General features: G+C 42.3%; 1 protein-coding gene across 2 annotated transcripts in view; it reads left to right on the forward strand.

Moving 5' to 3' along the window:
* The window catches only part of LOC144128453 (cell adhesion molecule Dscam1-like), a 264,634-nt gene that overhangs the window by 169,063 nt on the left and 81,174 nt on the right, over positions 1-14,397 (forward strand). For both annotated transcript variants that reach the window (XM_077661870.1, XM_077661871.1), the window contains exon 4: positions 8,679-8,840. In XM_077661870.1, coding sequence (XP_077517996.1) covers positions 8,679-8,840 — 162 coding nt within the window. The remainder of the gene's footprint in view (positions 1-8,678; positions 8,841-14,397) is intronic.

Below are 14,397 nucleotides of genomic sequence, written 5' to 3' on the forward strand. Positions count from 1 at the left end.
CGGTATTATTGCAAAAAAAGAATACGAAAAAATCTAACCTGTTGAAGCCAAGAGGGAGGATGGTATGTCTTGGAACGGCAACATCGGCGAATCACAAGTGATGAGTAATTATGCATTACAACAGCAGTGAAGAATGTAAGCACTGATAGCAATCACGAGTAAGCGCTTGATTTAGGAAAAGCGAGCTAATAAAAAATGGTTAAATCACAAAGCGTAGGTAAGGATAATGAAAAGATTTCAATAATTCCAGGATACGTTTTAAGCTTTGTTTTGTGGTCAGAGCAAAAGTATCATCACGGAGTTCATTAAAAAATTTAGGAACGTAAACACATCTTCTAGACCAAACGTATTTTGTTTCAGAAAAGGGTGCGCTAAAGCGCGAAATTAAAATGTTACGATGTAATATGTTATTTGTGAACTCAGACAGGCAAATAAAGATGCAGGACGACTGCCTGTAAGCGCAGTCTTCAAAGTGTGCCGAGAGAAGAAAAAATAAACTGTCAGCCATTGTTGGCTGAAAACGACTTTTATGCGCCTGGTTTCAGCACGTCCTTAAGGATGTTACCAATACGGCAGAGCTCGTGTTCAGTTGAAGGGGTAAACTCAGTAATTCTATGCGTCAATACACTGTACGCAAGCGCATGAATCATTGCTTTTCCTCCGATATTGGAACCAATGTTCTGATATGAAAAAAAAAAGCCACAGTACACTTCTAGGGCAACAGAAACGTAGCCAAACTCAGAGTTTAGTGGGGACAATTTTTGGTTTTTATATTCATAGTTTTGTTTAGCCTAATTATATTGACATTATTGGTGCTTTTTTAACTGCATCGTTTAAGGCGGCCATTATAATGAATATTTATTTTTATGAGGTGGCTTTCATACTGCTTCGGCCTCTGAAAGCGGGTTGATAATCACTCCAACGACAAAAAACTTGGCGCAATTGCGCCAATGTTCACAAGCCTGAAGCCTACCTTTGTTCCTGCTCTTCGCCTGTTCTTCTTTCTTTCTGCTTTCACATTTACCGCGGCGAATAGCACGCAAAAACTAACGCTTTCTTCAAAAAAAAAGATAAAAGGAAAAAACAACACCGCACATCATTGGTTTCGTAATAGCCTGTGGGCTGGACAGAAAAATTGAACGGGCCAATCGGGTTTTACAGATACGCCGCTTTCGATCGTTTCGCCGGAAGTCGGCCAGGACCGGAAGTGCGTGGTATCGGCTCTTATAACCCAGCAAGCTCTTTTTTCTTATATGCACTTTTTCCAAGTTTCGCCACTGATATCGAGCGAACGCCATTTTGCTGTTTTCTTGATGAAATGCGGCTAACCTCGAGCTGCCCGCGAAAACTACACGAGGAAGAAGAATGTTGCGAATGGTTGGAACAGATGCAACTTTGTATTAATGTATTATTTTGTTCTTTCGCGATTGTGCTTCATCGCGCTATGTGAATGGTGTGTTCAGATTATTCGCGTTCTCATACGTGTGGTGAGTCCGCAAGAAAAATGCAGTGACATGCAGTCTTGCCGGAAACGTTTCTAGTATAATGCATGCGACAACTGCTCGGTTGTTTCGTTAGTAAAAAAAAAAAAGAAAGCTTTGGAGGAGGGGAGGGGGGGGGGGGGGCGTGAAGGTCACAAAGTTGGCTTGAGGTGCGGCGCCCGCCTAATTGACTAGATGCATCAGTGAAAACTGGGCACTTAAGAACACCTGGAAAAACAGAGGATAGAATATGCTTTGCAAAATATGAATGTATAATGCTGGGAGACATCGCTTCAACCACGGCAAACAAAATATATGCATGTATTAAATTAAACGCCCCAGTACGATATAGGGCGAGATACGTGGAGAAGATTTGGTTTGCTTTGGTTTATGAGGGTTTACCGTCCCAAAGTGACTGAGGCTATGAGGGACGCCGTAGTGAAGGGCTCCGGAAATTTCGACCACCTGGCGTTCTTTAACGTGCACTGACATCGCACAGTACACGGGCCTCTAGAATTTCGCCTCCATCGAAATTCGACCGCCGCGGCCAGGATCGAACCCGCCTCTTTCGGGCCAGCAGCCGAGCGCCATAACCACTCAGCCACCGCGGTGGCCTGGAGAAGATTTACTTCTAAGTATGACCTTATGGAAAATGTAACATACTTGGTACCAAATAAATCGGACATGTTTGTTGGAAATGCATAACTGCATGCTTAGACAGTACAAAATTTAGCGTAATGTTTATTAGTTTATTGGAATGTGCAGAGGCCCGGGAAGCAGAAATAAGTTGAAATATTAGAATCTTCATTACCTCGCACAGCGTAACAAACACACTGAACGTACAAAATTTTATAGCGCAGGAATAAAAGCTTTTTAAAAATTTTATTTGTATTTTAAGAGATAATCAAGAACTACAATGCAGCAGATGAAACACGTTTCCTTTTTCAGCACTTACTACATATAGCGAGGTTGAGGAACAGACATGGTGCTTAATTTTTCATTCCATAAAATGATAAGCTTCACAATTGCGAAGCATATCTATAAGAACTTCGAATTTTTTTTTTTGGCACTCCCACATTGTTTCCATGGAAACAGTATACTTTCGTTTTTTCATTCATGTCAAGATCCAAGGTGAAAGCATCATCGGTCAACTTTTACTGGTTGGCTTCTGTAGCCTTAGACGTAACTACAGCCCCTATGGCTCCTCCTTTAACTACTGCGCGCTCATTTATAGGAGGCCTTTTGTGGATTTGGGAACACGGATGACCCGCGGTGGTCAAAGGCAACTTGCTGATATCCGAAGAGATGCGTTAATGTCCGGTGAAGTTTTAAAGGCGACTTAAATACAGCACAGTGCTTCGCTTAGCACAGCCCTCTTAAGTTGTCGGCGGGCATTCGTTAAGTGTTTCCTAAGGAAACTTATAACAGGTGTTTCACCTAAGATTTTTGGAAAATTTTAGAAGTTTGATTTTTTTTAGTTAGAAGGGCGCTTTTTTCGGCAGAGCATTGCCAGCCGTGTATCCCATCATAATAAAGCAAAGACCTTTCAGCTAGTCGGCTGGTTAACAAGTATCGGCCAGATAATTTTTTTAAACTCTCAGTGTCGTTATTTCTGAAAGGCATTTAGCTCACGGTAAGCAATATTCGTATCAGTTTTCACAGTTTCGAGAACGCAATGACCCTCAGCTCGGTCGCTCAACACGTTTTGGCTATTCCGACGAATTACATGAAATGAAGAGCTTGCTTTGCCTGCAAGCTTTTCGAAAGCGCGATAAAAGCAAGATTTGTTGGCCTACAGCGCCGAGGATAAATGCATTCTGGAGCGTTTAAAAACGAGCGTAGATATTACTTACGGTAGGCTACAAGCCTCTGAATGAATAAGGAGGTTAACTAATTCCTGAAAAGTTAACTATTCAGTATTGGTTAACCAGCCTACTGTTACTCTGTCTTAGCTTTATTATGTTGGGCTCCTGCTATGCAGAAAGGGCGCTCTCCTAGTTAGGAGTCAGAAGCGCTGTATATCTCGTGAAGGGTAACTTTAAAAACTGCAGTACTTCTTAGTTTGAACACCCGCATAAAAAAGAATGTGAGAGGAGAGGACTAAAGAAGGTGTGGGTGAATGTCGATAAGAACCTGAACAAATCATAAGCGAGGGAGAGAGACCTTTGATTTTGCAGTAAAACTGCGGAAGATTACAGAAATGTTCTCTGCATTGTCAATTTTGTAACGATGATTTTGTGTCTTCAATTTGGCGACATGTTGCTTCTTGAAACACCGACAAGGCAGTTGCCAACTGTCACATCATAGCTCTTTATTCGGCAAATACGATCCAAACAGTCAGCTCAATACCATTGCGCTTACCTCGAACATATGGGACCACGTCTGTCATGGCCTCACTCATTTGCTCTAGACCGTTTGAAGCTAGCACGCGTCCATACTTCCCAGAGTTTTCAAGCTCTGCTTGAGCATGTGCGTGTTCGCATGTACGTGCGTTACGATAGTTGCGTGCGTAAGTTAGCCCGGAATGAATAGCGTCATCATCAGCATTGGTGTAGTAGTAGGTCATACCCAAAACCTTTCGATTAAGAAAAACAGAGCAAATCGGCGACAGTTATTAAAGCAGCCTGCTCCATCAATCGCTGCACGCGGAACACCTTACAGAACACACCGAAGCGAACAGGATTTCTTCGATGCGACTGGGCGCGTCTGCCGCTGTTCATTGGCAGCTTCTGGGATTGTCAAACACAGTGCGCTCATTTTCCGTGAACAGTAAAATTATGATGCAAGGTGTCAGGACAACGACAGCTGTCGAATTTTATCGGCCGCACATCGCCGGTTTGCTCCAGATCTTAGAGGTATGCATGCATAAAATATATGAGCCACTTTGTTATTACTTTAAACTTTGGATGACACTCTACTGACACTTAAAGGCGATGGCTATCCACCAGTAGATTTTGGATAATATAAAAGCAGGTATCCTCAGCATAGTAGTTTCGCTTATGATTTCTATACTGGCGCCTTTCTTCTGCACGCATTGGATTGGCTGATTCGTGGTGTTTGCAGCTCATTATTTTACCCACCGCACAGTTAAATGTCTGTATTCCATACTAGCCTGTAGAAGAATGCTTAAAGACGCAACAATAGTCGTCATGCTGATACCGGTCGCGATACGTTCTGAAACTTAATAAAAAGTTTTCATGCTAACCATAAAATTTTAAATAAAAAATACTTTAACATTGCTCACCTTTCATACTAACTTTTACGCCTCGTGGCGTGTGCAGGCCGCTTTCGGAGGGGAATTTCGCGCCGATGAACCGCGAAGGTAGACTGCTTGAAAGTGGAAGCAGATGGCCTTTTACGCGTTCTTCGTAATTTAATGCCATCTTTCTCCTCTCTGCGGCCATTCAGTGATAGAAAATGCAACGGTGCACACAACATGCAATCACATTCGAAGTTCAGCGCACCTTCTCCTCTACCAAATGACCCCACTGGAGCTGGTGCGACGAAGTTCACGAGCCCATGGCATGCAAGCCATGATACAAGGGCAGCATATTTTTCCACTGTGTCTGGCCTAGCCACGCGTCACAACGGCGAGTCTTTAGAGGCGCCCTTCTCACTGCCCGTGTAGCACATGGTGGCGCAGGCTTATTCATGTACAGCGTCTAAGAACGCTGCATAATGGGGTGCATTATTTTCTTGCCAAGTGTCAGGTCACGTGACCTCACATGGTCGGTACATGGTGAAATGAGATTATTACTAAGCATGACACATGATGTGTGTTCATGAAAAGCATGCCATATCATGTGACGTCACATACAATGTGACCTAACCCAACTGCAAAGGACGTCTTTCATCCGGAAGCGACGACAGGAAATGACGTCACCATACGAGAAGTGACGTAAGCCAACAGGAAATGACGGCAAAAGACTTGACGGGATCCTTGTGCTATCGCAACCAAGGCTGGGCAGTGTCTTGGGGTCTGCACTTTTTTTTGATTGACCAAGTCCCAGCATTAGTAGAATAAGACAATACAACAGATGAAGGTTTGAATAAACGTGTAAACGACTCACAAAAATGTGTCAAATCAGTTCAGTAGTCATTCTACAAAATCCCTTCTAAGCCCACCTTTTTGGAGACTCTCTAACTGGTAACAATACATAAGCCATTGGGTACTTAACACAGAGACCGCCATCTTTTTGATCTCCCTCCAGCAAAAACTCTGAATTTCATTCTTCAAGTTTAAATTCTCTCGTTCGCGAAACATAAAATGCCTCAGACGCTTTGATCACGCTCGTGACTCGTTCTTATGCACATCGGATCGAATTTCAGCTAAACCTCGAAAGAATGAACTGAAACATACATTCGTTTTTTTTTTTGCTCAAAGTGACGGAGATGTTGAGCAAAGCATCACAAATATTAGATTCCAAAGGAACTGCTAAAAAAAGCAGAAAACTCCCTGCAGCATCTTGCGTGCTGAAGTGTTACATAGTTATATTACAGAATGCCTTCTTTTGCAACAATCTGTATGTTTACAGGCATCGTGGTACCCCATATTTTCCACACTACGTACGCTCGCGATGCAGCTGCGCAGTACGGCGACTGAAGGCCGTCGTCACGCAAGCGCAACCTAGCTTTATTTTTCTCAAGGTATCACATTCTCGACCGCTATTCTGCTCAATACGCACTGTGAACGGCGAAAGCACTAATAACGCTCACCGTACGCCACGCCCTTTGTCAAAGAGGCTTTTTTTTATTTCAACTGGCTTGTTCCTGCAGCCACAAAAACCAAAGCAAAGAACGAGAAGTAAGATAGAGGGAAGGAGAAACTCATTTTCAAGCGGAAGTGCCCTAATGGATCTCGTCCCGAGGGCTACACGATGACGACGTGTTGGAGTCTTTCGTAGTCGCTTTCCTTGTCGGACGTTTTAGACTCTTGCTCTTTTTCACGAAGATTTTGTAGGTGGCTCTGCAGGCCAGCGTCTGTGCCTTGATTCCTCTTGTTCACTGTGCCAGTCAAGGTACGGTTATGGTGCCGGCGAGGCTAGAATGAGAGTGCAGGAAGGTATTGCCGCTTGACTAGACACTTAGAGTAAATGGAAGGATAAGATGCAACAGTGCTCGAACAACGGTTTGCGCCTTTATTTTTTGCGTTTCAAATAAACCGCGGTACCGAATGTACTGCTGAGCTTGAGAATGTCGCAAAGTTGAACTTGTGGCGCCTCAATAACTAGATTTTCTGTTTTTCTAGATATCAGAACTAGGAAATGAATGTATTGAAATTCGGCGAAAATTTTAAAAAAGAAATAACTATTGCTGCTCTTGAAAATGAACCCATTCAATGAAGATTTATACATTGAGGGCACAGGAGATCAGGTCTTGTATTCGTGTGCTTTTTATGTATGTAACGAGCGCCGGACTATACGTTGCACAAATGCAATCTTTTTTTTACGTTAGTGAATTGAGGTGTTGAAGAAAATATATTTTCTGCGGCCGAGCATCAATGTTTGCAGCAATACACATGCCTGAACTAATAAGCGATTTAACGTTCAGAATAAAAGCAAAGTTTTGAGAAAGGTTGCGACAGATGAACTGGTGGAAATAAGTACTCTTTTGACGTTTATAATAAGAGCGTTTTTTTTAATGCGCTTAGAAGACGTAAACGTGTTAGTATTGTTATGGGAAACAAACTCCACCCAGCACAGCCGATCATGTGTGCCTAGGGTTTCAAAATGGGCTAGTGCATGTTGGGATCTCTAAGCGGAAGCTGTGTTGTTGACGTTTATCCATAGTTCGCAAGAAAGCTATTACTTCAACCTGATGTAATTAATTTTTACCACTGCCCTCTTTCATTGATGATTGTGTTCTATAGATATCTAATTTGTTTATGCTGTCGTTTGCGTGGATTAATGTTGTCAGCACCCGTTAATAACAATCGCACTTCGATAATACCAATAAGCTTTATTGTGGGGCGCCGTGGGCTCTTCAGTCTCTTTGAAGTCTTTTCTGCCGTTTTGCACTTCCCTCCTTGGCTCTCTTTCTGCCGCTCTTATCTTCTTAGTATAGAGCTGCGTGACTGTAGGAGCATGAATGTTCAGGCACACATCGCCTACACAAAGGCAAAAAACAACTTTCTCCAACAGGCCACAACAATAGCGTAGCAAAGCCAACTGAATACATGAGGTATAAAACCAATGCCGACGAGTGTAACATAATAAAAGAAAAGGTCTGAATCGGAGAGTAATTATGCTACAGTAGCTATAACTGCAAAAAGAAATACGTTTAATTTTTATTTGTTTCCACACCTGAACATAGAAAACAGCGTTTCTTATCTTTACTCAGTTTTTATGACGTTCGTCTAGCATCCTGGTTATGCAGTTCAGCTGCTAAGTAAGAATCTCGACCGTGGCGGCTAAATTTCGATGGAGGCAATGTTTAAAGAAGCCCGTATGCTGTGCGTTGTGTTTTTGCTCTTAAGAGCACTGGGTTGTTCAAATCAATTCTGATTCATTCCATTACAGTTCATATTCTTGAGTGCCTCCTTTCGCACTTTCGTACATTCCTCCTCTCACAGCGCGGCCTAGGCCTCTGTCGAGAGTGAGAGAGTTATGCGCGTTTGCTTCTCTCATTAAGCGCTTGCATTTTTCATTATATTTTAAGCGCTGTTTCTAGGATTTAGATAGTAGACGCGAAGACCATGTAAAAGAGATTCAGTGGGCTGTACAGCGTAGCGTAACTTATTAAATTCCGGGTGGTCGTAGTAAATCTGGAACCCCACAATTACGGTACCAATCCCTCTGTGATTTTAAAGAGAAAACGTATAAGCTACAATGTTCTCAGATTTTGGCACACATTAAAGAGCTCGAAGTAGTCGAACGCACCCCTCAACTACTGCTTACTTTTATCCTCAAGTCGCCCTTTCGGCTTGGGCAAATTTTCCAAGTTTCAGATTATTTTCAACGTATCTTACCCAGCACAACCTGAAAGGCCAAAAAAGTACGCGAACAGCAACCATTTGCATTAAAAGAAAACGTTTTTATTCAACGTCCGCTCCACACTTTAAAAATGCGTTTCAGAAGTCATAGCCCCCCACACTGGTGCTTATTCTCTTCACTAAGTGAAGCGCTTGGTGCACGTGCCTGATTATGCATTCTTTTCTTCCTCTCTTCCTCTTCTTTGATCCCATCTCCCGTTCAACAGTGGTGCTGGAGAAGTTTGTGGCCAGCGTGTACGACGTGTACGTGGTACGCGGGAACTCTGCCATGTTCCGTTGCCATGTGCCTCCCGCTGTAAGAGACCACGTCACAGTGACGTCATGGGTCCTAGACGACGGCGTGACTATCGGCACGCTAGGAAGCGATGGTGAGTCCTGGTTCTCTGTTGTCGGTTTTGTCTTTCGTTTAGGCAGTTTTACTCTGCCTAAAAGAACACTTGTTACTATATGCTCCCACGCAGGTCACAACAGTACTTTAAATTTAAATGGCACCTGTATAATTTACACTTTTTTAACACAATATTTTTTGCAAGTTGAAAGAAAAGGGGAGTTTTTTTTAGACATATGTTAATAAATATATCATATCATGGTGCCTTTAAATGGTACAGCTTCTTTTCGACACAGCCTTGGTTCTTTCGTGTGTCTAAAATCGACATCTTTTTTATTGAAATCTCGCAGCGCGAATACAATACTTGGCAATGCATTTATGGGTGACCTCTGGTATTGAGTGCAGTAGTTTTGTTAAACGTTATGTATTTTTAGGGAAAATATTTTATTTTAGCGTCTTTCACAGCGGCACCTTGTCGACGTCGGCGCTGCGGTTCTGCGCCGTGGTGCGACGTTCAAAACTACCATTACCTGGTCTCATAAGTGTGAAACACCTAATAGTATCGTCCAGCTTTCCGCCGGCTGTTATTCTACTACCACGTCTTTCCTCTTTCTTCCTGTACAGACACGGACTGAGCATCCGAGAGGTGTTTCGAAGAGTCTGGTGGCGTCGTACCACCGTGCCCAATAACCCACCTGATGATAACAAAAGTTGCAGGATGAGTAAGGATTGTCCTGCTTGCACAGTGTGGTCATAATTGTACAAAAGATCACAACGCTTCTACGCACTAAGAACCTGATTGTACTCTCAAGCTAATCAAAAGACAGAATTTTTATGTGCAATCAATTTTATGAATGCCTTGGGAGAATAACCGTTGCAAACACATATAATAATTCCAATCTTGAATGGAACTTTAAAGCTCAATATGAAGTACTATCAACGTTAAAGTACTCTAAGCATGACCCCTCCGCAGTCGTGTAGCCTGGTTGCAAAGAGTGCAAAGACAGAGGACTGAGTTACTGGCCAAGAAAAGAAAAAGTCAGTCAATGTTGCTAGATGTATTTCTTGAAGGAAACGGTAGTATTCGCGTTTCACCAGTAAATAGAGTCTCTGATATAAGTCACAGTGAAGGTGGAACAGTAAGTAGCTCAATCAGCTGGCCAAACATGGCTAGCCCCGTGTACTCGGACAAAGGGAAGCCTGCCCTTGACGATTTTTTTTTTGTTATCATAAAGTCGTTCATACTCCACCGCCTTCGCAAAAATGCTTCGTTTACCGGAACTCGACGACATCAGGTGTAGCTCCATGATACATTCCAGGGAAGATTATACTAATTAGTGAGTGCCAGGCGGCTCGTATGGCGTATGCCGTTCGAAGAGCTTCTTTTTTTTCAATCTCAAGTCCTCTAGAAGCGCTTTTCTTTGTATCAGAGCCTGAAAAAGATTCATGTTTATGCTTCTTTACACCATCATATGTAAGAAAACTCATGCTCTTTGACCCCCACAATCTAAGGTGCAGCACTTTATGCCGAACGCACCGGAGTTCGCGCTTAACCCCCTTAAACTTTATCAATAAAATTTTTGAGCTCTTTGCTTAACCATCTAAAATTATTACTCTTAATAACTCTGGCGAAAACATTTCCTGGCCACGTGACAGCCGATCGAATTTCTCAGAAGTGCAAAGGCATTCTGAAAAAAATTCTTACAAAAATCAAATATTTTGCTTGGGCGCTTGAAAAGTTTTAAAGATAAAAAATATGCACGGGGTTTAATATTCGCCCAGCAAAATATTGTCAGCGCAATTTTTTGTGTTGTTTTAATTCAATAATCCCCCCTCCCCCAAGAAAAAACAGTTTTCGCAATTTTTGATACCCTTTCGTGACATTTGAGAGCAACATCACATGTTTCGCCGCTTCTTTATAATATGTACTACTCCATTAAATGGTTTTATGTACGATACAGCAGAGTATATTTAAGAAAAAAATGTCGTACTTAAAAAGAAAGTGCTGTGCAGACTTTTCTGGCATAATTTTCGTACAGAGCCGTTCCTAATAAAAATATAAATATAAATTCTTTGCACATCCTCAGGTGTGGTGAATCGGGCTGCATTGCTTAGGGTGCTACGCTCGTGAGAGTAGCAGCATGAACCTGTGCGTCCAATAAGGCACATTCGCACTTATTCGCGCTTTTTCGCGTCTTTTTCATCAGGTGCACTCTTGAAAAAAAGGTAGTAGTACTTACTAATTTTGGGGTAGTAACTGGTTGCCACATATATTACTAACCTGTTAGTAACTGCAGTTAGTAACGGGAACGTTAGTAACAGTTACTAGCCGATTCATTCAGTAACCGCTGCTAGCCGCTATTAGTAAAGGAAAGCTAGCAGTATTTACTAAGAAATGAATAGAAACGAATAGGTCTTTCGTGCGGTGTGCTAGAGTGGCTTGCTAAATTTGCGCATACTGGAAAATTAAAAAAGCTGCATAGTCAATTTCACTAATTCGCGAAAACAGTCAGAGCTATCAAAGCGTGCTGGCTGCAAATCACACATTTAGTTTTAGGCTTTTTGCGCATTACATGTACAAATTATGCGAAGTGATGGCATCAAACAAGCTTACCGGTCGCACGCAAGACTTCAGAAAACAAGAAGAGCACAAACCATAAGGAGTCACACACACGCGCTGCGCGTGCACAGGTAAATCTTTCTCAGTCTTATATACTCCCTAAATATGACACTCATTTACGGGCTAGTGGCTCTTACCTGTTGAGCTCAGATACCAACGTTAATTATAAAGTTGAGACTGTATAAACAGCTTAGTCTACCTAACCGCATACCACTGCAGAATTGTTTAATTACAAAACCAATTTAGTCTCAAGGCAGTCTGTGTAAGTTATATTCTTTTGCTTTATGTTAGGGTTAAAGGAACATGATTTGATTTATGGGTGCTTAACGTCCCAAAACGACTCAGGCTATGAGAGTCGCCGTAGTGAAAGGGCTCCGGAAATTTTGACCACTCGGGGTTCTTTACCGTGCACTGACATCGCACAGTACACGGGCCTCTAGAATTTCGCCTCCATCGAAATAAAGGAACAGTTACTATACTAGGTAATAAGTAGCGACCATGGTCACTAAAAGGGTAGCAAGGGCTACTTTTACTAACTATATCTTGAAGAGGGCAGTACGTAGTTGGTAAAAACTAGTAAAATGAAGTGAGAGTTAGTAACTGCTGCACTTACTACCTTCCTACTAGCCTTTTTTTACCATTTTCTAAACTTTTCTTAAGAGTGTATTCTTCAAGCCAGCTCCAGTTTTCTTGCCTGGTTGGTGTATGGTTGTTGCATGCTTTCGCAGAAACATAACCCATGGTGAAGTTTTTGGTCAGTTGGTCCGACACGTTGCAGAAAAGAAAGCGCGCCTTAGGACAGAGATTACGGTAGAAAAGTGTACAATACGAAAAGTATACCTCTCGGATTGTTTGCTTCCCTCCTCTAAGTCCCACCTCAAATTGCTTATCTATCTCTTCTCCAAATTCCACCCTATGTTTTAGTTGCAGTAGGAACCTTGAAACATCACTATGGGCTTATAAGCGCTCTGTAGCATAACTTGTTCTTAAGACATGCTTTTCGTTGCAAGGAAGCTATTGAATCTGGAAATTCAAATTGATCTTCCCCTTATGTTGGCGTAGTCATTAATCAACGAGAATAAGAAGCGCATCGTAAACGGTTGTAAAGCTTGAGAAAAAGCCTACGAGGCGTCTCGAACATGTAGAGACAAAATCGCTGGCGCAAGATCTCTTTGACAGAATCAGTACAAGCAGAACTTTAGAATGGCACTTGCTCTATCACCATACGAGTTGCACCCCGTGCTTTTAGGAAAATTAGTGTCTTTCCAGAGGCCCCAAGATTACAGTCCAGCAGTTTCCGTGTACTAAAGTAGTTTCGTTCATCAGTTCATCGCTTTGGTGGAAGGCTGCCATAGACGGTATTACCTGAGACGTTTTCGACTGGTAAAGGTTGGAAAGGTTGACGAAATTATTTAGCAGGTTCATGGAATTGACATTTCCTTCAACGTTTTCCTTTTGGAAGAGCCGTACGAAGAGCTGGAGGTTCTTTGCTATGATAGCCGCAACTGATGCGGGCCCGCGGGGGGCGGGGGGGAGGGGGGGCGGGTGCTGGAAATCGTACGCAGTACGTGCCGCTTACCAGGAGTTTGCTTTAATGCTGGAATTTGACACTTAAAGCATTGCTCGATGAGCAGTCACACTACAATAGTAGCCAGATTTTCAGATAAGTGCTAGAACAGACACCTATCAACTATGAGGAGTGGCAGTATCTCTGCATTCGAGAAATACATGCGTAGTTTTCTCTATCGATTGCGCTAAACATAGCGCCCACCTACCTTTCAAAAAAATTACTATCCTTTTCTAGCTCTCAAGTGGAGGGCAGTGCTAGCCCTTTCCGCTTCTTTCGCAGAGCAAGGAGAAATGTTTGGCGTTGATGTCTCGCCTTTTCCACAAATGCCTGTTCTTATGAGGCCAGAGTCACGAAGCTTGCAGTGTATGCTCGTCCTTTTCTAACGCACAGTCCTCTGAGTTTCACGGCAATAGTGTTTTTATATCACTTCCTTAAAACCTTCAAAGTTGAAACTCTAAAGATATACGACAAATAGACTCCATAAAAGGACGTCTTGTAAGGCTAGTTGCTAACCGTTCATGTTTTGATACAGGCGCGAAACAAACGCAGGCACATAGATGGTAGCCAGGTCTGAGAGCCCAGTGAGGCGGTAAGTCCTGGCTACCATGCTTGTGCCTGTGTGCGTTTCGCACCTGCAACCAAAGATATATATTCCGTTCTTTTGAAGCGTGCCGTCCATTACATCGCCAATTTTTGTCCAGAAAATATTCTGAATATTTTATCGAATCGATGGAAGTGTCCAAATGCCTTACCTATTAGCACAAAGTTTTGTTCTGCACAGGAGAATGTCGAACTATTCAAAAGCAAATTGAACCTTCCGCACTGAAATGTTTAGTGTTCGGAAAACTGAATTCAAAATGCAGCAGCTTAGTGTTTTTGTTTTATCCGAACATGGGCTGCTCTAGAAGTTCGCTTGAGTAGTTTTCTTCAAGAGGGTCCGGTCTAGGTCTAATTTAATTGCTTTGTGCGCTTTGGAAACTTCTTTTCAATTTTCTTGATGTCTGAAAGCTCGCCCTTGTAAAGACTGCAGGTTCATGTCTACGCCCCCATGTTAACATCTCGATTACACATTATCCGACAGTTTGTGTATATTATATATACTTGTCAGCCTTGTCTTTTTTGTCCCGAAATTAATGTTTTTTATTCCCCTTGGCTGTATGGCCTCGCTTTTGAAGACCAACGCAAAAAATTATCTGTTTCGGTTTTTTAGATAGTTATAATTTAAGAGGTACTTATGCCCCCCGGCATTTTGAAAGCTTTGCAGAGAATCAAAACATATTCCACGTGCGCGTCAGCGGAAATTAAATTTTTGTTTTAACTTGTTCCTCATCAGCTGTGTTTTGAGCTTTCTGACCTATCAGTACAGTAGTCGTTCGATCTGTTTTAATGTTTTTTTCGTCGTTTCTT

This window comes from Amblyomma americanum, chromosome 4 (assembly GCF_052857255.1).
Source record: "Amblyomma americanum isolate KBUSLIRL-KWMA chromosome 4, ASM5285725v1, whole genome shotgun sequence".
In the NCBI taxonomy this organism is placed as follows: Eukaryota; Metazoa; Arthropoda; class Arachnida; order Ixodida; family Ixodidae; genus Amblyomma; species Amblyomma americanum.